The 25,127-nt window shown below is 37.3% G+C and overlaps 1 protein-coding gene across 1 annotated transcript in view; it reads left to right on the top strand.

The window, feature by feature from the left end:
* The window catches only part of Hasp (Hig-anchoring scaffold protein), a 122,497-nt gene extending 98,053 nt beyond the window's left edge, over positions 1 to 24,444 (top strand). Inside the window, exons 4-31 of the mRNA XM_076128984.1 lie at positions 2,857 to 2,929; positions 3,795 to 3,901; positions 4,359 to 4,550; positions 5,122 to 5,298; positions 6,461 to 6,643; positions 6,920 to 7,099; positions 7,411 to 7,533; positions 7,779 to 7,890; positions 8,270 to 8,439; positions 8,636 to 8,727; positions 8,820 to 8,932; positions 9,194 to 10,207; positions 10,780 to 11,003; positions 11,348 to 11,461; positions 11,760 to 11,931; positions 12,236 to 12,315; positions 12,396 to 12,578; positions 12,991 to 13,117; positions 16,570 to 16,748; positions 17,065 to 17,209; positions 17,468 to 17,586; positions 18,009 to 18,171; positions 18,568 to 18,728; positions 19,355 to 19,528; positions 19,986 to 20,180; positions 20,535 to 20,705; positions 21,123 to 21,267; positions 22,139 to 24,444. Of these exons, the coding sequence (XP_075985099.1) occupies positions 2,857 to 2,929; positions 3,795 to 3,901; positions 4,359 to 4,550; positions 5,122 to 5,298; positions 6,461 to 6,643; positions 6,920 to 7,099; positions 7,411 to 7,533; positions 7,779 to 7,890; positions 8,270 to 8,439; positions 8,636 to 8,727; positions 8,820 to 8,932; positions 9,194 to 10,207; positions 10,780 to 11,003; positions 11,348 to 11,461; positions 11,760 to 11,931; positions 12,236 to 12,315; positions 12,396 to 12,578; positions 12,991 to 13,117; positions 16,570 to 16,748; positions 17,065 to 17,209; positions 17,468 to 17,586; positions 18,009 to 18,171; positions 18,568 to 18,728; positions 19,355 to 19,528; positions 19,986 to 20,180; positions 20,535 to 20,705; positions 21,123 to 21,267; positions 22,139 to 22,421 (5,171 nt within the window). The 3' untranslated portion in view covers positions 22,422 to 24,444. The remainder of the gene's footprint in view (positions 1 to 2,856; positions 2,930 to 3,794; positions 3,902 to 4,358; positions 4,551 to 5,121; positions 5,299 to 6,460; positions 6,644 to 6,919; positions 7,100 to 7,410; positions 7,534 to 7,778; positions 7,891 to 8,269; positions 8,440 to 8,635; positions 8,728 to 8,819; positions 8,933 to 9,193; positions 10,208 to 10,779; positions 11,004 to 11,347; positions 11,462 to 11,759; positions 11,932 to 12,235; positions 12,316 to 12,395; positions 12,579 to 12,990; positions 13,118 to 16,569; positions 16,749 to 17,064; positions 17,210 to 17,467; positions 17,587 to 18,008; positions 18,172 to 18,567; positions 18,729 to 19,354; positions 19,529 to 19,985; positions 20,181 to 20,534; positions 20,706 to 21,122; positions 21,268 to 22,138) is intronic.
* The last annotated feature ends 683 nt before the right edge of the window (positions 24,445 to 25,127 follow it).

Raw genomic sequence — 25,127 nt, 5'->3', positions numbered from 1 at the left:
CCGCTTTTTTTTTGCTCGACTTGCGGGGGCACTTCCGTGCCCCCAGATAACATGGAAACGAACAAATTGAAACAAATTAACGCTAATTATGTTCTGTTCCTTTCTTTTTCTTTATAATAGAAAGAGACATCTATAGTTACCAGACTTACAAATTGATCACATTAATAGAATCTATAGTTAACAGACTTACAAACTGACTACATTAATAAAGTATTTTAGAAAAGGTCACATATTTTCGTATGTGAATTAAATTTTTTTCAACGGAATATCCAATCTCGAATCTTCTGTCCTTATCTTACCCATAACATTAGACAAGGAAGCCAATATAGTTTATCAGCTTTAAGCGTCGTCTTTTTCAGGGGTTAAAAAACATTTATCATTAAACAAGCTACGACGAGTATTGATGGGGTCCTCAACCTTTTAAGGCCTATAAACGCAGTGGCCGAAGATAGGCCGATAATCCGTTAAAGCCTTGGAAACGAGACGCCGTATATTTGGCTTTTGTAGCCGAATAGACGCTATTAGCGGATTGCGAGGATTCTTGTTTAATGGCTTAGATGTAGTGGTGATTAAGAATGACTTGAGCTTGTATCTGTGAAATGGATACGAGAGATGTGATCTTAGATCATTTTAATACCACGTTTTATACATATTGGGTCTATTTATATGCAGATTCTTTTCTATTAAGCCTATTGGGGCTTTTCGGTTGAAATTAGTATTTGGCAAATGACGTTCGTCGTTTCGAAATCACGGAATACAGAGCCTATCGCGCTTGGCCGGCAGTGTGGACTCAAGGCTTAAACCCTTTCCCATTTCGGTAGAGACCAATGACCAATAGCGGCGCAAGAATAGGCTTAAAAAAGTTGTGAAATATTTGTCATTTACTCCTCTAAAAAAGGCATGATCTAATCTACAAACTTAATTTACATTTAAAAAAAAATAGTTATATGAAATTTCCCAACCCGCACTTGGCTAGTGTGGTGGACTCATGGCCTGACCCCTCCCCCTCGTTTGGGAGGAGACAGTACAGTACAGTAGTGGGTTAAAAAATAAAAGATTGTAAAATTAAAGATTTTAAATATATTAAATGTGGCGCCCATAGCCAGTTGCGCTCACCGGTCGGTAAACGATCTGTGGGTTAAGCAAACCTTGGCGCGGTCATTCCATAGATGGGTGACCACATAGTGGTATTTGAACAGGGCGTCTCCGTGCTTCGGAAGGCACTTAAAATGTCGGTCCCGGTTGTTGTCAATTAAGATAACAATCGTTAAGCCACGTCAAAGGCCTTCGAGCGGCTTGAACAACTTTGACACTAGGTTGACCACTAACCATACGATAAGAAGAAGAATATATTAAATAGCTTTACGAAAAAAATAAATACATAAAATAATAAAAAAAATGTTGTCTATTTAACCCCTAGAATAGTAAAATATACAAACAAAAGAATAGCAAATAATAATATAAAATTATAGCAGTTATGTTTGATCATTTCGGTGGAAAATAAAGCAGTTATCATTCCCCTCGGGTCTCGTTCAAGACGATTAACAAATAAAATTGTGAATTTCTATTACGAAATACTTCTAGTGTTTGAGTTTAAGCTTCTTTTGTGGGTTTACTAAAGACGTTTTTCAAAGAAATTTCGCACTAGGGATTTTTATTTTGGTTTTGAAGACGATTCTGAAATATTTTTTTCTATAATATAATTAGGAAACCACGATTCGGAGCAGACTGCTTTCATTCTTGGAAGCGAAAATTTGTATGACCTTATTATATTTTATGTTCGTACTCATGTAATAAACTGAGGTAAGAGTTGTGTTACCTACCCTAACCGGTAAGAAAACGAACAGAGAGTAAGACATCCACGGGTGAGAATATTCAGACAGATGGGTAGCCGTATAGTGATGACTTAATAATATGTCTCTCTGCTTCAGAATGTACGTTTGAAATAGATCCCGATTGTACCAATACAATTAAGACAACAGACGTTAATCAATGTTAAAAGCTTTCGCCTTAAAACATCTTTGACCAGAATATTATAATGCAACGGGTCTTATACGCGATTGAAGATTTAAAGGTTAGGATACCTTATTTGCTGCCCGACGTTTCGATCGCATTACAACGACCGTGGTCACAAGCTGACTGCGATCGAAACGTCGGGCAGCAAATAAGGTATCCTAACCTTTAAATTTTCAATCGCGTATAAGACCCGTTGCATTATAATATTATGTGTACTAGTCGCGAGAGTTTAAAAACATTAATCTTTGACCAGATTTTAACATAAAACACGAATTATTTCCTTAAGTTTTTACAGCTATTATTTTATAGTAGAAAATAACACAGAGAGCTGCACTCGTTTTAATAGCTTTAAAATTATGTTAATATAAGTTTGCAAGTACAAATAATTCAGTGCTGTTAGGACAGGTGCGAGTTCCCAAGCTCGTCCCACGCAGATTATGTAAACTGACGCTAAATAAAGCCTCTTGTGGTAATAGAAATGTATACCAGATTTGTAACAATTGCTTCAGTGAAGGAGAAGGCTTAATTCTGGCCCTAGGTGTGTGCCTTGCGTGGGTGTCATTATTGATGAGTGAACTATAAAGACGAAAGAATTTTGATAGTATTTTGGTAGATTTTGTCCTCTAGCGTCTACTACTACATATCCATGCTCTACTTTTGGAATTGTGGAGGAACGAGGTGATCATGTTCCTCCAACACAAGGGGAGGATCCTCCGACCAGGCTCTACCTGATAAAGTTTATGTATTACTCCGCAAAAATTTAAAAACTTTTGCTACGAAAATAAAAAGCATGATGGTCATTTGTACGGATTTAAAATTTTGTATGTTTGTTTGTTCCAGATCGCGAGTGCCCTGAACTGACAGACCCTGAAATTGGAAAGGTCTCCGTGAGCGGAAAACTGTTTGGCGACAAGTATGTATTTACTTGTACATCTATTGCGTTTCCCAATTGCAAATTCTTTTTTTTTATACTTATCAACAATCTTGTGTGCTCCTACAACTACGCAAAAAATTTACGTTTAAAAATTCACATCAACAAGAATAGTAGATAGTATATGAACCTACGATGTCTCAGTAGTTAACTAGGTGTCGTATTATTTAAGCTGCCTAAAGAACCTTTGACATTCTACTGCTTAATTGTGTACTATTTGAAGAAAATGGCCACCACCTACACGAAATATGAGAGAAAACGAATTCAACAATCTTATATTACGTCTTATATCATTATGTTATTACAACAAACAACAAAGAATAACAAGTTATTAGGTATACTTTTGATATACTTATAAATATTCTTCAGCTAAGAGTTATTTATAACGTTTGCTATTTGACCTTTTGTTCTGTGATTGGAAGGGCACGTGGAAATATCGCACCTGGGTGTTTATATTCAGTCTGTTTTTATATAGATGACTTATTTGAGCTAGACGTTTGGCAGTGCTATACATACTTGCTTTTAAAAGATTTGTGATCACCGATAAATCTTTTTATAACTAAAATAGTGCCTAATTATTGTTTCATATGATATAAATCACTCTGGTCATAAGACGATAAGAGCATAACATGATAAGGTGACCCCTATGATGGGAAAAAAAAATTGGGGAGTTAAATAATTACCTGATTTGGGCAGCAATGAAAACCTGCCGTACAGGAAACGTTCTGCAGAAAACCCAGTTGAAGCTGCAGTAAAGCTGCTATCAAACCTTTTGAGTTAAGGATTATAGTCGACCGTAGCACCGGTTTTGATATACGAAGGTTTTAAACTTTTTATTACTTTGCAGGGCGGTGTATTCGTGTCCCCACGGCTACCACGTGGTGGGTCTGGAGAGTAGGAGCTGTCAGGCCGACGGCAAGTGGGCCGGCCAGCCTCCCGCTTGCAAGGAGAATAGTAAGTATTTATACATAGCATTTGAAAAGGTTTAAGACAATTTCTTCCATTATTATCTATTTGAGAAGCAGGTTTCACTTAAATAATAGAGCATCCGTAATAATAATCCTTTAGATAATACTTCTGCCCATGCTAATCCCGTCCGCAGTAGTGAAATTATTGCTCCAAGATATAGGTACTTCGAGGATGGTGATGATGAAACATTTTTTTACAGTTTCTTCAACTCACACACGCTTCCAAACCTAGCAAAGCATATACAAATTTATTCTTTAAACTAATAAACATGACTCTATATAAAACTTTACATCCAAACTCATGATATCTACTGGTTCTCATTACACAAATATTTGTCTTGAATGAGTTTTACGCTACGCGGCGATGTCAAAAGCAAATTCACCTTAACCATTGCTCCATATGCGGTCAAATCATATTAATCTATCTTTCCCTCTTATTGCAGTCTACTGCCTCCAGCCTCCGACGATAGAGCACGCCCGTCACTCGGCCCTCCCTGAACAAGGCACCTTCGACCTGGACGCCACGGTGCAGTACAACTGTCACACCGGCTACGTCACTAACGGATTCCCAAGGGCCAAGTGTCTGGCTATCGACGGCCAGGCTTCTTGGTATGGACCTGATATTAGTTGTGAACGTGAGTATACTTTTTAGAACTTATTATTTTCTTATAATTTTGCAAATCTAAAAATTGGTACGTCGGTTTTTTGGTATTGTGCTTTCGGTTTCTTATGAATGTTTGCCAGTGGTCGCTATGCTTTACGATGGGTAAATCTAAGTAGTAAATTATTTGCCTGCAATTTAGTTTCAAATAAAACTGCAGGTTTTTGCTTTAAACATTCCCAGCAATATTCCTGATAATTAATCTACAAGCTAGTTTTGTGAAGTGATACCTTAATCCAACCAAACTGATGGGCATAAATATTCGTAATTTGTCATTAAATCTTGGATTTTGCAATCAACGCCTGTTTAAGCAAATAAATCATTTTTCTATTTAGTTACGATGTTTTAAAAGTTAACCGTACTAGTCTACCTTACCGGGATACAGAAATGGGCCTAAAGGGCCTAAAGCCAACTTTGTACACATACATGCATCATATCACGTCTTTTTCCCATAAAGACAGATAGAGACCATAGAACGCCATGGTACAATCTAACATCCCTAACGATACTTCATATTGATAACCTAAACTTCTTTTTATCTCCAGCACGATCTTGCGGCGAACCCGGCGACGTCCCCCACGGTTGGGTAACGGCTGACTGTCACACCTTCGGCTGCCGAGCGGTGGTGCAGTGTGGCCAAGGCTTCGAGCTGGTAGGCAAGGCTGAACGGTACTGCCAGGCTGATGGAGCTTGGGCACCAAAGGAACTACCCACCTGTGTCCGTGAGTACTGATTTATGTCTTTGGAAGGTGTTTTGGTGATGAGTCGTTGAGTGCTTGCGTATTAAATAATGACGAGAAGGTGTAGAAGAGGATTCAAATAGGTCTTGAAAATTGAAGTTGTAATATAAGTAGGTATCTAGGAACTCAGGTTGAGGATGCAAAAATGAGAGATGAAGATGAATAAGATGATGGTTGATAGAAGAATCTTAATGAGGCAAATATGATTGCTACGATTGGTCTAATTTCTATAGTACGTATTTAGTATTTAGGGAAGTATCTATAAAGGTTAAGGAACAGAGAGAAAGTGTTTATAATTTGTAAATAACAAGACTCATCATCAAGATCCGTAATTTTTTATTAATTTTCAAAAGTTTTCGCGTGTGGTCTTGCTTCGTGACAATGTAGTTGCCGATTTAAGTGTTGTCCCTCATTTGGAATGTTGCATGGTCTCAAAAGTTTATACATTATCGGAATAGTTCGCATGACGCTTCAAATAATGATTATCATGGCTATCATCGGAGCAATATCATTGTCATGACGCAATATAATGGAAATCCCACTTTTAATGCATTTATTTTTTGCGGATATGTTTCTTGAACTTGGTGTTTAAGCTTTCATTTTATTATTTTTGATGTCTTTACATGATACTTGAACAAAGTGCTCGCAAAGATGTCAATGTGTTTTAGTTCCGGCGGGAATGTTCGCCGAAAGTGGGACTTCCTCTGAAATTTGCCAAAAATGGATATTTCTGATTGTTTTTTCTCCTTTTAATGCTGCTTAGAAGGAGATGCCGGGAGTGTTTGAGCATCCATTACATTACGTAGTATATTAAAGTAATGTTATATAGAAACGTTGTCTTCTTCAAATTCTATGAAGCTATCGTTTTCTGCAACTTCAAAAGTTGTTTCTTTCTGTGGCCATGATAAAAATTGTCGTAACTGCCTATCTGACTATTAGATGATATAGCAATGTTAGTAGTATTGATGTTTATTGTAAATTTCTATCTTTAACGCTGTAGTGAAATAAATGTACAAAAATAATTGGATTTGTTTTATTTTTGCATGTTTCTGCACGATCTGTAGTTGATTATTGAAAATTTTGATAACAACGCCATCTGTGTTTTGTTCGGGGTATCGTTAAAGCGACGCGTGTCGCCATCTAGTGGTAACGCAGGTGCAGTGCCCGCCGCCCGAGGCGCCGCGCCACGGGAAGGCTGTGTATACGTCGTGTGCCTACAATTCCGTGGTGTCGTATGAGTGCAAGTACGGATACCGGCTAGTGGGAGACGCGACGAGGCGCTGTGGAGCCGACAAGAAGTGGTCTGGCACTCAACCCATGTGTAAAGGTAAAGTTATTGCAGATTTTCTATGCATATACCTGTCTAGAAACAATATTAACTAAACCAAAAACATGCAATTATTTAAAGCCTTTGTTCGGTGCTTCCTTACATTACACAACACTGACAAATGGATGATGTATTTTCAACAATAATACCAGTCACATTTTTGAATAGTTTCATAGTTGAAATCATTAAAATCTACACTTAAATAGTTCAGAGCAATGCTGGTAGACACCGGAATCGTATTTTTAACCTAATCATAATATTACTGAAACATTTCAGAAATAAACTGCGGTCACCCCGGTCAGCTGTGGAACGGTTGGCTGGAGAACATATCCTCAGGCACTGGACTGGGAGCTTCCATCATCTTCCGCTGCCAGGACGGGATGAAGATGGAGGGCAATGGCTCTGCCATCTGTCAGAATGATGGGACTTGGAGTCATCCGCTACCTATGTGTTTAGGTACGTCGACACTGACGTTGAATATTACAAAAAACTAGCGAACGTGTTCAATGATTAGTTCCAAATATTAGCCTCTTTGGGGTTTGTTAAAAATTTGAATTATCCTGGTGAATCTTATGAAATCCCGAAAATGTGAATAATTGATCATTTTGATAAAATTTGTTCTGTGGTTCATCCGTGATAAAATATTTGCTCGAAGCTAATTCCTAATATCTCCTTATAGGACAGTCCCCAAAAGGCATGCTTTGTTAAAGTCTAAAGCCTAGTAAAAGATAGGATTATATATTTATATTCCCATATTTTTTCCTCAGCTCCATGCGTGGTGCCTCACGTGTCTCAAGGTCGAGTGGTGTTAGTTGAGAACAAGACTGGTGACAACAGTTCTAACGAAGGCAACACACAGATCGTCGGGAGTTCCACTATGGTGCAGCATGGTAAGACCCTTTCAAAGCCACCCTTTAAAAGCATTGAGTTTTGAAGATTTACACTTTATGTCGTGGCAATATAATATAGCGTTATAACGGACCTTTTTCACTACACCCATAGTTTGCTGGTCTTCGGTATCAAACTACAACTGGACATCTTCAAGATAATTACGGAATATTAATTCCCACATCGGCGATAATTTAGACTAAAGAATACGCAAATCAATGCTTTAGTCTTACAATTATGTTTTCAGGTGAACGCATAATCGTGGATTGTGAGAAGAATTATGAATTTCCGTCCAATAACGCAGCAGTGACTTGTAATAATGGAACCTGGACACAGATACCGAGGTGTCAGCCTGCTAGGTAAATAATTCACCTTAGTTTCTCTCTGTATAGCATTTTGCCAGTCATACTACAGATTTTCGGGAACCCCGACAATAAGTGAACCTCAGGTTTTGAAAATTTTAGTTGTACAAAATACCCCACATTCCTCTTTAACTTCGGGTTTCATTTTCTATAGAGAACGGAGGCCTGTTAATATTATGTGTGGTCGTACTTGGCTACATTATAAGTTTATTCTTATTTTTAAAACTTAACCGACCTAATTCAAACACCTCCGCATGATTAAAAGTGCAAGCTTCATCCACAGAATGTACATTATAGTTACTTTAATTACATTTAATTTTATATATCATCTATAGCTATTCATTCCATATTGAATCAAAGATCCTTTCCTTTCCAGATGTAAGAAAATGCCTAAATTCCCTCGCAACGGTATGGTGATAGCGCCTAAGACAGAACACGGCATGAAAGCGAGGTTTAGATGTAAAGATGGCTTTACACTGAAGGGCAATCCTATAGTTGTGTGTTCGTTTGGCGTTTGGAATGGAGACACACCCAAGTGCGAAGAAGGTATGGAGATTAGACATTGTCAAAGCTTTTAGGAAAGTGAAATATTGTTTAACTAACTTACTTGAGTATTTTTTGTGATTTTTTTAAATACATAAACACACAGGGCAGCCCATTAAAAATAGTTGTGTACAACAACAAAGGAAAGTAAGAAAGTGCATTTAAACTCAAACTTACATTCATATATTGATTGTTGCAGTGTTTTGTCCGTTCCCTGGATATATAGAAAATGGAAAGGTTCTACTTGTAGGAAACATGGGTCTATACGATTACCGTCCATATGTCAAGAAGGTAAGGTTCAATATTAAAATAAGTAGGTATATCATATTTTTTAGGTAGTATTTTATGGTTAACATGCTTTAACAACTTATACTCCTTTCTAGGTTGTAAATAATAAGCAAATTATGTATGAATGTGAGAAGGGGTACGTTTTATCAGAAGGACCTCCAGGAGCCACGTGTGTTGGAGGACACTGGAGTCCTAGAGAATTGCCAAAGTAAGTTCAATTACATTCATTATTATTCCTTAGAATTTTCTCTGCAGTGCATATTTTGCCACTATTAATCAACCAAATGAATCCGATTCTAATCAAATTACAGACATCGTGTACAACAGGCACGTAACAAGATATTTAACATTTTACAATCTTTTACACTTTTGTTAGTCAATGTCAAATAGACGGTAATTCATTTGTCTTTTAGGTAAATGTGCATACACCTACTGTGTTGATGAGCATTCTTTCCAATATTGGTTTTAGGTGTACCCTCTATCAACACCCACGCATCCGCTGGAGTCGACGCCGCCGTTCAATTTCAGACCCAGAGATCCGTCAACGAAGATCAGCCTACCTTCGTCAATACTACAACAACATTCGTCGTAGAACAGACCCGACCCAGCAATACTTAGACCAACTATACGACAAATACAACCACGCTACATCCAAACCTACTCTAAGACATGCTAATTTCAAAATCATGAAGAAATTCGACTTCGAAGAAGAGACTCCGCCGGACACTCCTCCCGAAAACAGTGACGAGAATTTCCCGACTGCTGTTTATACTATTTATAATGTTCATGGAGAACCGATAGGACATAGGCTTTATTCGTACCAGCCTGTGTATGAACCTGAGGAAGAAGACATCATACCACATGAAGACACTTCGGAATATGAGGACTCGGGTGAAGGAGATGATGAACTTGCTCACGTAACAGTGCTTAAAGGAGGTATGTTTTCAGACAGCAGTAGTACAGACACGAACGCAGATAATATCAACAGACTCAAACACGAATACTTCGAAAAATATGTAGATAAGCGACGGAAAAGATACTTAAATAAAAATTCTGATGAAAAGAAGGAATTTGATTTAGAACTGGAAGGAGATGAAAGTAAAATAGATGTTGTGACGACGTTACCAACAGAAATTACTACTAAAGCTAGAATAAAACGCGGGGTACATTTGGAAGAGTTTGACACTAGCCATTGGACTTTAAGACCTACGACAGAGAACACAGAATTGAATAACGAGATAAACGGAGATATGTTAAAAGTTGTACCTTTAACTGTAATCGATAAAGATGATAATATGACTGTGATCCCTCTAAAGTCTGAAACAAATGACTTCAAAGATTATAACAAAGAAGAAGCGGTAGTTCCTTTACAGTACAATAAAACGAATTCTACTGAAGTTGATAATATATTAGACAAACGTGATAAAAGAACGAGTAGAAAGACTGACAGACTAAATCAAACTACAGCTACTATACCTAAAACGTAAGTACACTTTCTGTTATTCCTTTACACAAGTACAATTTATAAAAGAGATCCACATTAAAGAAATAGTTAGTAGGAGGAATTACGCTAGCCTCTCGCGCAAATGATTAAGGTTTCAATTTCTAATCAACACATCAGTAGCTTCAATGTTATGTATATTGAAACTGTATCGCTTGCTGCTGGGCTAAAGAAACATTGCATGCCTGAGAGTTCTTTAACCACATCTCGTAGAAAATTAAAATAGCCATTCAGAACTTGCCCAGGTCGATTAGAAGCCTACTTCCTCTTTGACTCAGGAAGACCTAAACTCAGCAGTAGGCAGTAAAAAGGGACGCAGAGTATCCTATTGGAGAGACCGCGTCCTGGCCACCTTATGTTGACTGTTTAAGGAACACCGCCAGGTTTTTAGTCGATATGCCTAATTTTTTTAAAGCCGGAACGCCTAGCCTAGCCGAGCCCGTCAGACCCCCGTTTCCTCCCTGGAACGGGACATGTAGTAACGCATTTTCCTAACGAAAAAAAATTAAATGCAGTGAAACAGGTATTAAAAACATTTTTTATGATATTAACAGCGGCAGAGAAGGAAAAGGCGGGAGGACTCGTCATCAGCCTCCCGAAGGTGATGACCCCACAGACATCAAGGATATAGCTGAAGGAGGAACACCACAGAACACTACGGAGAAGGGAGGCAAAAAGGGAAGGCCCAAGAGTCCCTGTGAACCTATTGAGAGCGAGCCATATGTTAACATTGAGATTGTCAAGTATGGCCGGGATCCTAATAATACTTTTAGTTCAGGTAATTCGGAACAGCTCATTAAGAAATACACAATTATAATAGGTTTAAAAAAGAACCCTAAGAAACAATAGGTTTGACGTACATTTGGAAATCTGAAAATAGGTTATTGTTAGCGCAACTGCGTTTGCGGTCACAATAATAGTGTCCCACTACAAACAACAGAAATTTTCGGTTTGAATCGACTACTGATTAAATATTATAATTTTGGCCATAACAGGCTTAAAGTAATAAAAAAATATACCAAATGACTTCCTCGTTCATCGTTATAATTTACATTTAGAAGAATTAATCAACAGGTTAAAAGAATCGCTATAATCATCCATCAATTTACCCATTCATTCCAGGTACTATAGTCCGAGTGGCTTGTGGCAAAGGTTACGGTTTAAACCTAGACACAAACGCGACAGCCAAATGTGTTCGAGGAAGATGGAAACCCGAGAAACCAAAGTGCGAGATATGTAAGTAATAAACACAAAAAATATAAGTAATGCCAAAATAATAAAAATGACTTCGTTTCGTAAATTAAGCGTTTTTTAGAGAAAATCAACTGGATTATCTGTTATGACTTTAATTGGTAAAGTGTGCATTTTGTTTGTCTTACTGCTTGGTCAATTTCTTTTGCACTTACCCCCAGTCTTTCTCTTTTTATTCCCTTTGAACTCTCGTAAACATGCGAAACCTCGTAATAATGAGACTCGTTGCAGCAAGAAAATGGATTTGAAAGAACTGCCATCATCCAATTCTTTATCCACCCAGTGCCATGCCACGTGCCATCAACTGAGTACGGCATCTACACCATGTCTGCGGACCCTGGGCACCCGATGACAGCCAGCCAAGTCCTCGGCTCCAGCACCCCTGATGAGAAGGAACTGAATGAGACTGACCCCGTCCCTAACGGACAGGTCGTGCACTTTTCTTGTGAATATGGGTGAGTTAAATACTTTATAAAGCTTTTTTCAAAGTATTTCCTCCTAGCAAATCAAACTCGCTTTATTGCTAACGTGTGAAGTTAAAATTGTGATAGCTATCAATATTCAATTAAGTACTTAATACCTTTTTCACTTCAGTTCCTCAGACTAAAGTGGGTGAAGTGCATTATCATATTTTTTTATTCTAAGGGCATAACTGGTTAAGTGATGGCAGCAATTTATAAGAAAGAGTAATCTTAGACTCTTTCTACTGGATCTGCTAGTGCAGGATTTTGTATTTCTCGTTTACAATGTTATTTTCAGTTACAACGTACAAGGACCAACAAACCTACGGTGTTGGCTTGGAGAGTGGGCCGTCACCAGTATGCCTGAATGTGTAGCAGGTGAGTGACTTACATATAGTAGCCTCAAAACAGCATGGGACGTTACATGTGTGATATTTATCTGATTTAATATCTTCCAGCACCCTGCGAATTACCTCTCCTCCACGGCGCGACCTACGAGGCAGGGTACCGCGCCGGTCTGACTGTAGCCCATGCTTCCTCCGTGAACATAGCCTGCGAGCCCGGCAGGTCACCCCCGGCTACACTCAACTGTCACTTAGGAAGACTGCAGCCAACCGTCCATGACTTTTGCAGGCCTTTAGGTATGGTATTACAGCTAGCTTAGATTATGAAGGTATAAGCCTTATAAGGAGGTTCTATTCAAATAGACCAACTGTGTATAAAACTGATGGAATCAAGAGTGTGCAAAGTGGCGACAAATATAAACTGGCCCACTCCAAAATTTAATTTGGTAGGTATCTTCTTAGTTTGGTAGGATGTGAATCCAAACAATCAGCGACATGTCAGGCGCACAACTGATGATTCCGAGCTCTTCAAGGCTTGGATGATTTTGCAATGCGGTTTTAACAGCTAATAAACGTTCATCATTTCAAAATAACATAATTTATTACAAAAAAGCACGTGCTGTTTGGTAATAAATTACGTTATTTTATAAAACTGTCTTATGTCTGTTAGTTGTACATTTAAAAACATTTAGAATCCTTGCTCTTCCAGCTAATTTAACTCGTCCGCGGCCGACGTCAGAGTTCCAAAGCGGCTCGGACATCGTGAGGGAGGACATATCGGAGCTGGAGCCCGACATGGACGGCTCCACCAGCACCGAGTGCGGCCCGCCGGCGAGGTAACGTAGTGTTGATGTTGGATGTACACGCGGTATTGGCTGACCATGTGTTATCTGGGTCAAAATGTGGGATCTGATTTGTAGAAAAGACTGATGTTACTTTTTAACATCACTTAACTGCAGAAGAAAAATATCAGTTGCTTTGATAGCCTTGATGTTAAATATTCTAATAGTTTTATCATTCCATTTATCAGATCAGATTAGAAAAATAAAGATGAAAAAATTGTAAATAACATAGCAATTATGTACAGGCAATATAAAAAAGATGCCTCTCATATAAAACACGGTGTTAAAAATATATTTATTGAAATATCGAGGCGCCCATAGCCAGTTGCGCTCACCGGTCGGTAAACGATCTGTGAGTTAAGCGATCCTTGGCGCGGTCACTCGGTATTTGAACTGGGCGTCTCCGTGCTTCGGAGGGCACGTTAAAAGTGGGTCCCGGTTGTTATCTACAACGATAACAGTCGTTAAGCCATATCAAAGGCCTTCGGGCAGCTTAAACAACTTTGACACTAGGTTGACCACTAACCATACGACAAGAAGAAGAAGATTGAAATATCTGCAAAAATAAAGTATCTAAACGCTAAGAAATATTTCGGGAAGGTATTCTGGGGAAAATAGAATAAAAGTCATAAGATAAATGTAATTTAGATAACACATGGTTAGCTTTACAGTAAATAACACGATATGTATAACAAAGAATTAGTTTGTGAGATACGCGTTCGTTTTATTTGACCAAAAGCTTTCATTGTAGCTTCTATGTGGTTTTTTGTTTGTGTCTTGTTACGTCATATTTGTATAATGTACTCGTGTAACAAAGTTAGCAATGTTTCACTGAGAGAAGCACTCTTTAAAAAGTCGTCTTCTGATTCCCCTTACTGTACAAGACTTCTGCAAGGAGAAATTCTGGTGAATCGCGTGGAAAAATAAGAATCCAACTTATTTTCGAAGGGGCCTTAGAAACCTAAAAAATATGTCAAAAATCGCTACAAGGGCGGTTGATGCACAGTCTGGCAGTAGCCGGTTTCCTTGAACTTCCAAAGATATATTATTAGCGTATGTACTGACTGAATAATTTGTCAGTTCTTTATACTTACCTATATAGGGAAACAGGATTAAAATGACCGAAAAGAACAGATTTTACAATAAAATTGTTTCTTTTCAGGATTCATGTAAATGACAGGTAAAGTTAAATTATAAAACCTTGATACTATTACCATCAATCATGCGAAATTATTTTATTAGAAGTCATCGAAGTATCAAAATCAGTAGCTGAATTTAAAATTTCTGAATTTTCAAAATCAAATATGGCGGACAGACGTGTCATTAATTGAAGTTTATTTGTCACTCATCCAAATCACGCTGAAGGATCAAACATTCGAAATTAAACTTTAAAACGTGAGATATAAAGATGATTTTTGAAAAGCTGTGTTAGATCCTTGCGCTTTGGAATCAGTCGTTTTTGTTTTAGTTCGTTTCGTTCTTCCTTTACTTTGCTATTGTATGATGTGATAAGCAAGTTATTAGAGCTAGTTGTCTTCGAAAAACAAATTACTTTATCCTTACCGAATAAGTTTTATGCCAATCAAAACTTTGTGGTGTAAACAGAAACTTTGTGACACTGGACACCATTAACAGTCTAACAATCGTCTTAAAATTTTTAGTTTCTTGTCGCTACTTACTCCATTGTAGAAACTTCTACAAAGCTATGTTAAAATTTTTCTAAAACCAGTTTGAAGGCAGCTACCTCGTTAATCACATTCATCCAAAGGATGACACAAGCCGCGATTAAAAAAAAAGTAATGTGTTGCAAAGATATGCGTTTCTTATTTGCTCGCTGAAGACTGAAGGGAACCCAGGCGTTCAGGGATGCGAAGCCCTGGTGAGAGCCTTATAGGTTCGGACTTTTGCTTCTTTAACTCTTCACACATCATCATTGAGCCATCACCGATGATCACGCTCATTCAAAACTTTTAGACTTTCGCGTTGCGAGACTAATGTCTTATTCTGCAGCGAGATTGACTTGATCATGTATTTTTACCACAGTTTGCGTGACATTTTGGCATAGAGAAATACTGACTATGGTCGCAAGCTGACAGCTTCGACGAGGACAGGAAAAAAAGTAGGTGAACATGCGTCTACCATACTCTATGCCCTGTCATTGCCTAGCCAGTGGCGATCTAGCTTAGTGCAACCTGTGCCAAAAGGTCAAGAAACCTGATGTAAAAATGGTTGACCGAGTTATTCTCTGTGGAATGTGGGTGTTAGTCATGCTCATTAACTTGGATTTCATGTCTTGAATTTTTGGTGATGTCTGGTTTTAACAGGGATTGACTAAGACAGGGATTTGATCAATGAACAAATCATTGCTACTGCGGTTTATGGTACTGCTATATGATGCCGCAGAAAGCATTTTTGCTGCTAAAGAGAGATTATATGTTAAGCTTATTCGTGTGTTTTGATTTTCTATATGCTGTAGAAGATCAAAGACCCAAAAGCTTACACTAAATTAATCTACTTATTCCTCATAGTTTATGTTCCTTCCAGCATCAAGTAAAACTGGTGTAGTTATCTGAGTTACGCTTAAATACTTGGATTTATGTGAATTTGTGAATAATAAATAATTGATGTAAAATGAGAGGGCTATTAGATTAAAATGGGTTATTTATAAAATGATACTAGAAAAAATTAATACTTAATTGTCCTGTATCTTAGTCAATCCAACAGCATCACAACTTTTTCTTATTTTTTCAAGGGTCTAAGGTCACTATCATGGTACAAATCCTCGGACGGCAGGGCTTAGTTAACGTTAAAAAATATACTTTATGTCTATGTTAATAAGAACGCTAATTGTATGGCCGTAATCTGGCTTCTTATGTCTTGGCCAAGCTTCAGTTTTGTTGCAAATTATTTAACGTTTCGAATTCTAGTGCATGTTTTGATGTTATTATAAGGAAGATATTTTCTTTCAATATTTTTATTATTATGTCATAGTTTTTAAGGCTCTTTAGCTTTCTAAAATGGACATATTTGAAGAATGTTTTCTATTTTAATGAAACATACTTTAAAGTACTCTTACGAAATCTGTATTATCCCCAATTTAGTGTGACTCGATTCTGGTATGACTCGATTTTGGTATGACTCGTTTTCTGTCAAAATTTGCATACATCAAAAGCATTACATTGACAGCAGACATTTGAATTTCAGTGATCGAGTTGTACTAAAAATGAGATATAACGTAAATATTTTATACACGATTAAAAAAATAAGCAGAGTAAACTCTATCTTCTAAAAAGCTTATAACTCCTACCAATTTTAAGCTTTGTCTATCTAAGGCCCAAATTCTCATCCCCTTATCAGACGAAGAAAATAATTCCCATAAAAAATGCCAACTAATTACCAATATCAACTAATTTCTGCTGCTCACTTGTCGGAATTAATCCTTGAAGGGTCCAGGGCACATTGATCTACCGCGACGGAGCCGAGGTCAACGGCACGCTAGGAGTGGAAGGTTATCCTCATGGTACGGAGATCACGTTCAGGTGTATAGCTTCCATCATGGGCGAGAAGACCACGTGGAAGCTGATCTGCGAGCAAGGGAACTGGGTTGGCAAGAGTTTTAACTGCGGTAAGTCGACAAAGAGGTATGCTGAAAATTTCATTTTAAAAGACTTGTTTCTTTCTCAAAATGATTAAAAAAATTTATGTATTTTAACAAAATTCAACACAAAACCGCCAATAAAAAGTAAAAGTATGGTTCCATACCAAATAACGACCATTCAAGAAATAAAAATACCGAAAATAAAATAAGGACATTTTCAGAATCGTACTTCATTTCATTATTTTAGATGCAAGCGGAACAGGTAGTGTAAAAATTTCTAGCTAATTACTTCAAGACATATTCGTTTAAAACTTTAAACACATTATAATATCTTCAATTGCAGAAGAAATAGAAGCCCAAAATGAAGAGTTAATGAACAACAACAGCTGCACCTTCCAGAATGAGGAACCAAATGTAGTAGCTTTCTACAACGACCTGCAAATCACTGAGACTGTTGACTTTCCCGCTGGAGCTGTAATCGTATCCAGGTAAATATTACCCTAAAGTAGCTATTAAGAAGCACTTTAAAGTTGGCAAAAATGAATAAGTATAAAACAGCTCACATTACTGCTGTATTTCTAAACAAGAAATGAAGGACTTTGAGTCTACTACTTTCACCAAGTGAGGGTTAGGGTCCCGAAAAATCTTTGAAGAATTACTTGTAGTTGTCATACAAGTGGATGTTTGCTTCACTATGATAATGTTTGACTGTTTCTTAATTACCTAATAGTTCTTTTTCATTTTAGGTGTAGTGATATAGGCAAATACGCGATGTCAGGGTCCCAAACTCGGAGATGTATCGGCGGTCAATGGGATGGAGTCAAACCTACTTGCTACGGACTGAACCAACAAATGGATTATGCTAGTGAGTATTTAGATTATAAATAATGTCTTCAAGTCATTTTCACACAAGTATTCTATTTCTAAAAATATTTAAACACGAGCATTCTATGTTACTTCATAAATTCTTCATAGCTCAGGCAGGCGGTGGTTCCCAAACAATCAGTAGCTCAAATCTCTACTACTATCGACAACCGACCACCGACCTGTCATCGAGAATTTTTTTATGAAAATCTGATCAGCGCCTCTGACGGGTGTTGTAGGAAGTATTTTGGCAGTACATTCTAAATGTCAAAATTTCGATACTCGACATAACAGAACAGAAATAAAGCTTTTAGTGTACCTTTGATTCTAACCCCAGACCTTTGATCACTATTTGCAAACTCAAGATAGATATATGTAACAAAAAAACATAAATTTAAACTAATAGCATCTTTTTTCCCTCAGTGGAGAAGCCCCCAACGATCCTGTTCCGTCACTCCCAAGGACCTATTGCACAGACAAACGACGGCAAACTTCTGGTGTACCCTGGAACTAGTCTACATATGGAGTGTCTTTGGATGAGGCGCTTTGGAAACCCTAAGTGGAATGTCACACATACTAACCCCGAGTAAGTAAAGAATTAAACATTTTAAGCGTTTTTTTTATTTATGCCGATCTTGGTCCAAATACTGGGCACAGGTCTTCTCCCAAAATGAGAAGTCGTAAAGGTATTATAAATAGACAGTACTGGGATTATCATACCTTCAAATCTAAAAAATGAACTCTCGCATGCAAGGTTTTCAATTTGCTTTAACGATGAATAAAAACATTTCTGTATACTAAGTAGAGGAAGTAGAGAGTACTTTTTCAGTAAAGCAAAGTCCCCAACCCGATATTAGCTGGCGTAGTACTATCAAGGCCTTTCATTTTTCCTCTCTTATTGCAATACTCGTTCACATTGTCCCAATCGAAAAACCTTTTTTTGTCCATGCTCATCTATAATTCTTCGTATTTCCATCACCAGATCAGACCGCAAGTACCAAGAAGGTTGGACGACAGACCCTGGCAGGGACAGCGCACTAGAATTCCGCCTCAGCATCATTGACGCCGTGAAGGAAGACTCCGGGATCTACCGCTGTGAGACACCAGCTAGGCAGAGCCATCAGGTTGAGATAATTGTTGAAGGTATGAAAAAATAATTCTACCTATAATCATAGAACAATATTCTTAACGTAAAAAGAATTAATTGTTAAGTACTAAATTCAAAATTAAATATATTTTAGTTTTTCAATTTTATCTAGTTTACATACAGCGTTATACAGGAAAAACTCAGCATCGATTTTAGCCAGCGAACTGAAAAAGGTTTATTTAGACTGATTGTAAACCCTTTGTAGTGTTATGATGAGTCCTGCGTAGCGCTTAGAATGTGCTCGTATCTACCCCAAATTTGACCTAGCTAGAAGCACTAAAATTTAGCTGAGCAATAATATTCAGCTTGCAAAGTAGTCCCTTTTCATGTCACTCCTTATACCATTTGTACGTCTGTTTAGTGTGTAATCGTTGTTTTTGCTAGCAATTTCTTCTGAGTCATATTTGAAAAGATGCGGCACCTTACTCAGACTCCAAAGAAAGTGGGCAAGGACATTAAAGTATCCATAGAATCGAAAATTTTGCTTTTGGTGGGTGCACCTAATATTTCAGAAACTAGGGGTTTGTCCCGTACTGTTTTAGTGATGAACTTGGATACTTTGAGGGAGGACTTAAGCTGGATCAATAAGGACAAACTCTTCAAAAGCCTCCTCGTTTTACAGATGTCCACTGTCCTCCCTTGCCAATTCGTCGTGGTCTGGTCGCCAGTGGACTTGGCACACGTCTTGGCACGGAGATCAGGTTCCACTGCGCCAATGGCAACGCACTGCTCGGAGCTCACACCCTCGTCTGCAGGGCGTCGGGCAACTGGAGCGCTCCATTACCGGTTTGTGAGAGTAAGTTAATCACTTCTATTTTGTGACATTTTGTCAAAATCAAGCTGGTTCGTTTTAGACTGCTAGTCACAACTGGCTATGTAGCTATACTTTTTCATTTGGCAAAGGTTAACTTATTTAAGTCGTAGTAATTTTATCAAATTGAAAACAAAAGAAAAATCTGTTGACTACGATTGAAATCATACAATTTTAAAGTACGGGTTATTTCTAACGTGCGAACTAAGTCATGTCATTATATCGGAGTCTCTCGCTCACTACACATTGTCACATTCATTAGATTCTTTTGATTATGACGTAGTTCGCACGTTTGTAAAGGCTTGAGTATAGCATAATAATTTAAATCACGTTCTAAATCTTCTGAATGATGAAAAAAATACATTTTATATCTCACGACAAACCTTCAACATGTCACTTCAGCAGTCATGTATAAATCACCAAGTTGTATCTCCATATCCAGGTGTGGAATGCGGTGAAGTGATCCACGACACGCCGCTGGGTGAAGGGGAGCGTCGTCCTCGTGTCGCCGTCGTGTCGCGAGGTGTGGGCGGTCGTGCTGCGTTCTCGTGTGCCGCGGGCTGGGCGCTCCGAGGTGCGCCCGAGACTGTGTGCCTGCCCGCCGCTGATTGGGCTAAACCTTTCCCTGTTTGCAGAGGTAAATACAATTAAGGATGACTTTTAGATAGATTTCTGGCTATAAGGTAGCAATGAAATTGGGTACAACACTGTTTGATGAGACGATTTTTTTGGTTATACGAAAGAGCTTAATAGCAAAAAGAACCGATGTTCTAAGCATAGGCATAACCTATTCTAAACTCCCAAAACTGGAGTCTTACAAGATCACGCTTGTCATACTGGAATAAACAGGAAGAAAAATCATACGCATTCCGCTTTTTGATGTTTGCATAAATAGCACTTAAACAAGTACCGGACTACTAAGAAAATTGGAAAAATCCTAATGCAGCCTTTGCCCGGCCATAGTCTTACCCCCTTCATATTCCTTCCTCAGAGGTATCGTGTCCAGCACTTCCACCGCCAGCGTCAGGCTACGTGCTGGGCCGAGCGCCGTACCGCGCTGGGGACGTACTCCAGTTCCACTGTAACCCTGAGCACACGCTGCACGGCAGACCCATACTCGTGTGTCAGGACAGTGGCCGGTGGAGCGATAAACCTCCTACTTGTGAGTACACTCCTATCAACTACTCTTACCTATTTTTTTACTTTACTTAAAGAAATTTTTCGTAATAAAAAGTCAACGTTATTTTCAACCCTCCAGCTATCATCACTTCACTTCTTTTCTTCACAATCATCTATCACACGAAATTTGATATCAATAAGTCGCCCATTTTGACGAAAAAAGACAAGGACATTTACATATTTTTCGAGTCTGGTTGTAATTGTGACTTATTTGTGTTCGTTGATATAAGTCTGCAAAATTTTTGGCCACACAAAAAAAATGTTCTTAGCGCAAAAAGTCTGTTACCTAGCATGCCAAAAGAATCATCATCATCATCTCCCACCCACTACAGACCAGAAGCCTCTCTTTCCTTGATCCCTCTTATTCACTACTAAACTACCACTATTTTCTCTTTACCAGGTGCTCAAGCCTGCACATACCCGGGCACGACGATATCGGGCCGCATGTCGTCCGTGAAGTTCTACTACAAGATCGGAGAGACCATCACGTTTACTTGCGAGCCCGGCTACCGGCTCAAGGGAGCGCCCATGTTGAGGTGTTTGAAGTAAGTAGATAACTTCAAAATTAAGCATTTTAGATTTATAATAACGCTGTGTTGAGGACCTGTCCGTTGGTCACACTAGTTTCATTGGTAGTTGTCATAATAGGGGGTGAACCTATTTCAGCCTTTTACCAGAAAAGTTATAAACGCCAACCTGCGAGTTGCACTTTGCTCGCTTGTATTTAACAAGAGATCTGTGATCAATAGTCGCGTAAACTACCTTCCGAATATGCAAGTTAATTAACCGGAGCGAGCGGCTGCGCAGAGGTCTCGGATTCGATTCTCGTATCGGGCCAAAAATTGCTTCATCGCGTTTAATATTGATGAGCTGAGGTCATAATGATCTCAAGAATTAATCACCTGAAATATGAAGACCAAGATAAGAGGTTCGCGTACAACATATAGGGCATTGTACTGTTTACATAGTAGATTATGATGTTATCTCTTGAGTTGACCTTAGCAAAGCAAACTGCCATATAAGTAGATACTATATGGTACTGTACTCATGTAAACAGCGCACTTGTGCAAATCTTAGTGCTGGTTTAAGTCAATATTTTGTAGTCTATTCCTTTTGATACTTTATTTCGTAGTTAAGTGCAACTTAATAACATTTTAAACTACCTGAGTGGGCATTGAAAACCATTGTCACTTGTTGCAACGTAGAATAAAAATATGCTTAGTAAACGAGCTTGAGAGTTCCTTATAAACCATTCTTGAAGTCAGCTCAAGTTCCCAACCATTGTGACCTCAAAGTTTTAGTCTCAACCCTTGCATCAGGCGCAGTGGACTTTAGGCCTCTAGTTTTCATCTGCTGATTCCGGGGGCAGACCCGTACCGAATAATTAATTTAACTAACACACATTTTCCTCAACAGAAACAGAAAATGGTCGAACGCAATCCCCCTCTGTGCACCAACAAGTAACTACACATCATCAGACACGGTCGCCATGTTGAACGGCGACATCGACGCCATGTTGTCAGACGCGCCGGTAGACATTTTGAAAACGCGCGAAACACCCGCCATCTTGTCACCAGAGAGCTACAAGGCCGCCGTAACGAGGGCCGCGGTGTCTCGCCTTTTGAGGCGAGGGGTGGAAAGTTATAAAAATAGGGTTTATAGAGTGAACAGATTGCTCAGGAGGGATACTGAAAGATAATTTTTGCTTTTGTAATTTCCGTTTTTTTGTGTGCGGTAATGTCTGTGGTAAATTCGTGTACTTAATTTTGTTACATTAGTGTTTTTATTCTAGACCCTCTTATAATAGACTAAACGAAATAGATAACCTCCTTAGCCAGGTGAATAGTAATGAAAGGAAGACGTGTTGGTTAAGGTAATGGAATTTTATATAGGAACTCACTTCACAGATTGGCATCACTCTGAGTCCGACTGTATATTTGCCTCTACTCCTATGATATTAATTGATAGTTTCATTTGCGTAATATTCTCTAAACTCGGCTCGAAAATGTAGGTACCTATTTCTTTGATTTTGTGACTTACTACTCTATAATTCGACTTCGAATAAGGATGATTATAGAATCAACTCAATGCAAAGTAAAATAAGGCGAATATAATAAAGTATTATTTCGTGATATAATCAAATTCAGTGATGCTTTTTGTATCGTTAACTATTAACACACTACAAATATGTCTTACCACAATATTATCGCATACAAAAATATATAAAATTGTACTTATTATGTACTTTAAGTATTATATTATTATACTGTGTTACCATGACGTTCAATAATTTTGTTTTAGTTTAAAATTATAAAGAATGAACGAATGATTAATTTTATTGACCGTAGAAAGAATCGCGAAATATAAACGGATTTGAATATAAACTAACGAGACTTTTTAAAAGATATTAGAGTATTTGACGTTCCAAGTTTTTTTTACTTTAATTCTTAAATGTCATTTAGAAAATTCAACCTTATGCTCTAGGTAATAAGACATATTCTTATGAGACGTGTAAAGAAACTTGGTACGTTTTAAAAATTAGGTGTCGTAGTAAATTATTTTTAATTTATTTTTTCCTTTAAAGACTGTTTAATTGTAATCATAGATAGTGATCGCATTCCAATGGTTGCCAAATTTTTTATTCAATTTTGTTTTTTCAGAATTTTATTTTTTTAAGAATTTTTACAATTTGTAAATAGAAAAAAAAAACGCTTCGCCAAAGAAATTTAGAATACTCTTATAAATATTAGTTACAATTATGTAGATAAAATATTACTGTAATAGAATAATTGAGCGGTTTTGACAATTATGCTTATTAGTCGCGCGGATAAAAAGCGCGAGCGAGAAGTAGATACTTTTCTGCACTAAAATAGTGACAGCTTTCAAGCGTCGCTTAAAACTCGCGCGAAAAATAAGCGTAACTTAAATAAAAGCCATAGGTCTAAGCGTACTACGGGAATGTACTGACTAATCGACTAAATGTGTGTAATTTCTCAAATCGATTGTTCAATTGTCAAAATATTCGACTATAAAATAGTCGTGTTTTTAATATAGTTTTAGTCGGTACATTTGATATTTGGAAAAGTCGTAATAAATAGTGTAATGTAAGTAATTTTGAATATTGCGCTAGATTACTACCACGCACAAATGTTTGGAAACATTTTTTGATCATTATCTTCTATTTGATGAGGGTTGCAACTTGAGTTTAGTCGATTAATGCATTTTTGTTTTCCATATAACAGTTTATTTTTCAAATAAATTTTAATTATTTATCCTTCTAGTGTGTGAACAGTTAACAGCTATATATAAAAATAATTATGGATTTATTAATATAAAAATAATTATCTGTACAAAAATGTCCTAGCCGATATTCGCTACCCGTGACGGCCAGTTTCATTGAAATCAGCCAAATTTTATTTGACTCTTGACGATTTTTTAAAATACTTAAATGTCAACTTTATGCTGCGTAATTTTATGAAAAAAAAATCGAATATTTTTTTTCAGTACGACTATTCTCAAGTGAAACCCAAAAACTCAATATTTACGCATATCAAAAATAACAAAATTGCATATCTTATAATTATATAAATTAAGAGACGATTGGTCTACTTATAGATGTGTAATATTTGAAACGTAAGTACACTATGTAACTCTGTCCCATTCAAACAAAATAAAATTAATGAATAAATCGTGAACAGATCATGCTGGATTTTATTTTATTTGTAACTTGTATTGTTAAGCTGAACCTTATTGGACATATTCAACCTCATTAATATGTAATAATAATTTGTAACCTTTTTTATATTAGGTCGGGGATAAAGTCTTTTCGCATTATAGTATGTATAAACTTGTAATTAAATCTATTTGGCTTCAAGAATCACAAATGAGTAGACGGTTCATTAGGTTTCTTTCAGTGAGCTCGTGAGGTGCCCAGATATCGAGCTTTTTTGTGAAGAGAAAAGATTTTATTACAAGTTCATACATACTATAATGTGAAAAGACATTTTCCCCGACCAATTATTTTTTCAAAACTTTGGCGAGTATTCGTGTCTAAAATTAGTATTTTTTCAGAATCACTTCAGACTTCATTGAGAGCGCTTAAATAAACATCAACAACATAGGTATATTTCCAGTTATATGGGCAGAATCTCGGGTAGAAAATCGCGTTATGGCTCTGTGTAAGTACTTATTGTATAAATTAATCTCATCTGGAGTTTTTGGATGTAGTATTAATTGTTTATCCGATTAATAATTGCAAAATTACACTTGAAGTTAACAAGCAAGAATTATGAAATAAAAACTTATTCAATAAATACTCATAAATCTTGTCAACTTTTTTCTATTTTTAACTATAATTGCCTTAAAACATTACACAAGGTAATTTAATTTTATAAAAAATAAATTA

Source organism: Anticarsia gemmatalis, chromosome 22, assembly GCF_050436995.1.
Source record: "Anticarsia gemmatalis isolate Benzon Research Colony breed Stoneville strain chromosome 22, ilAntGemm2 primary, whole genome shotgun sequence".
Classification (NCBI taxonomy): domain Eukaryota; kingdom Metazoa; phylum Arthropoda; class Insecta; order Lepidoptera; family Erebidae; genus Anticarsia; species Anticarsia gemmatalis.
The sequence above is the reverse complement of the archived record's forward strand: the minus strand, read 5'-3'. Positions and strand labels throughout refer to the sequence as shown.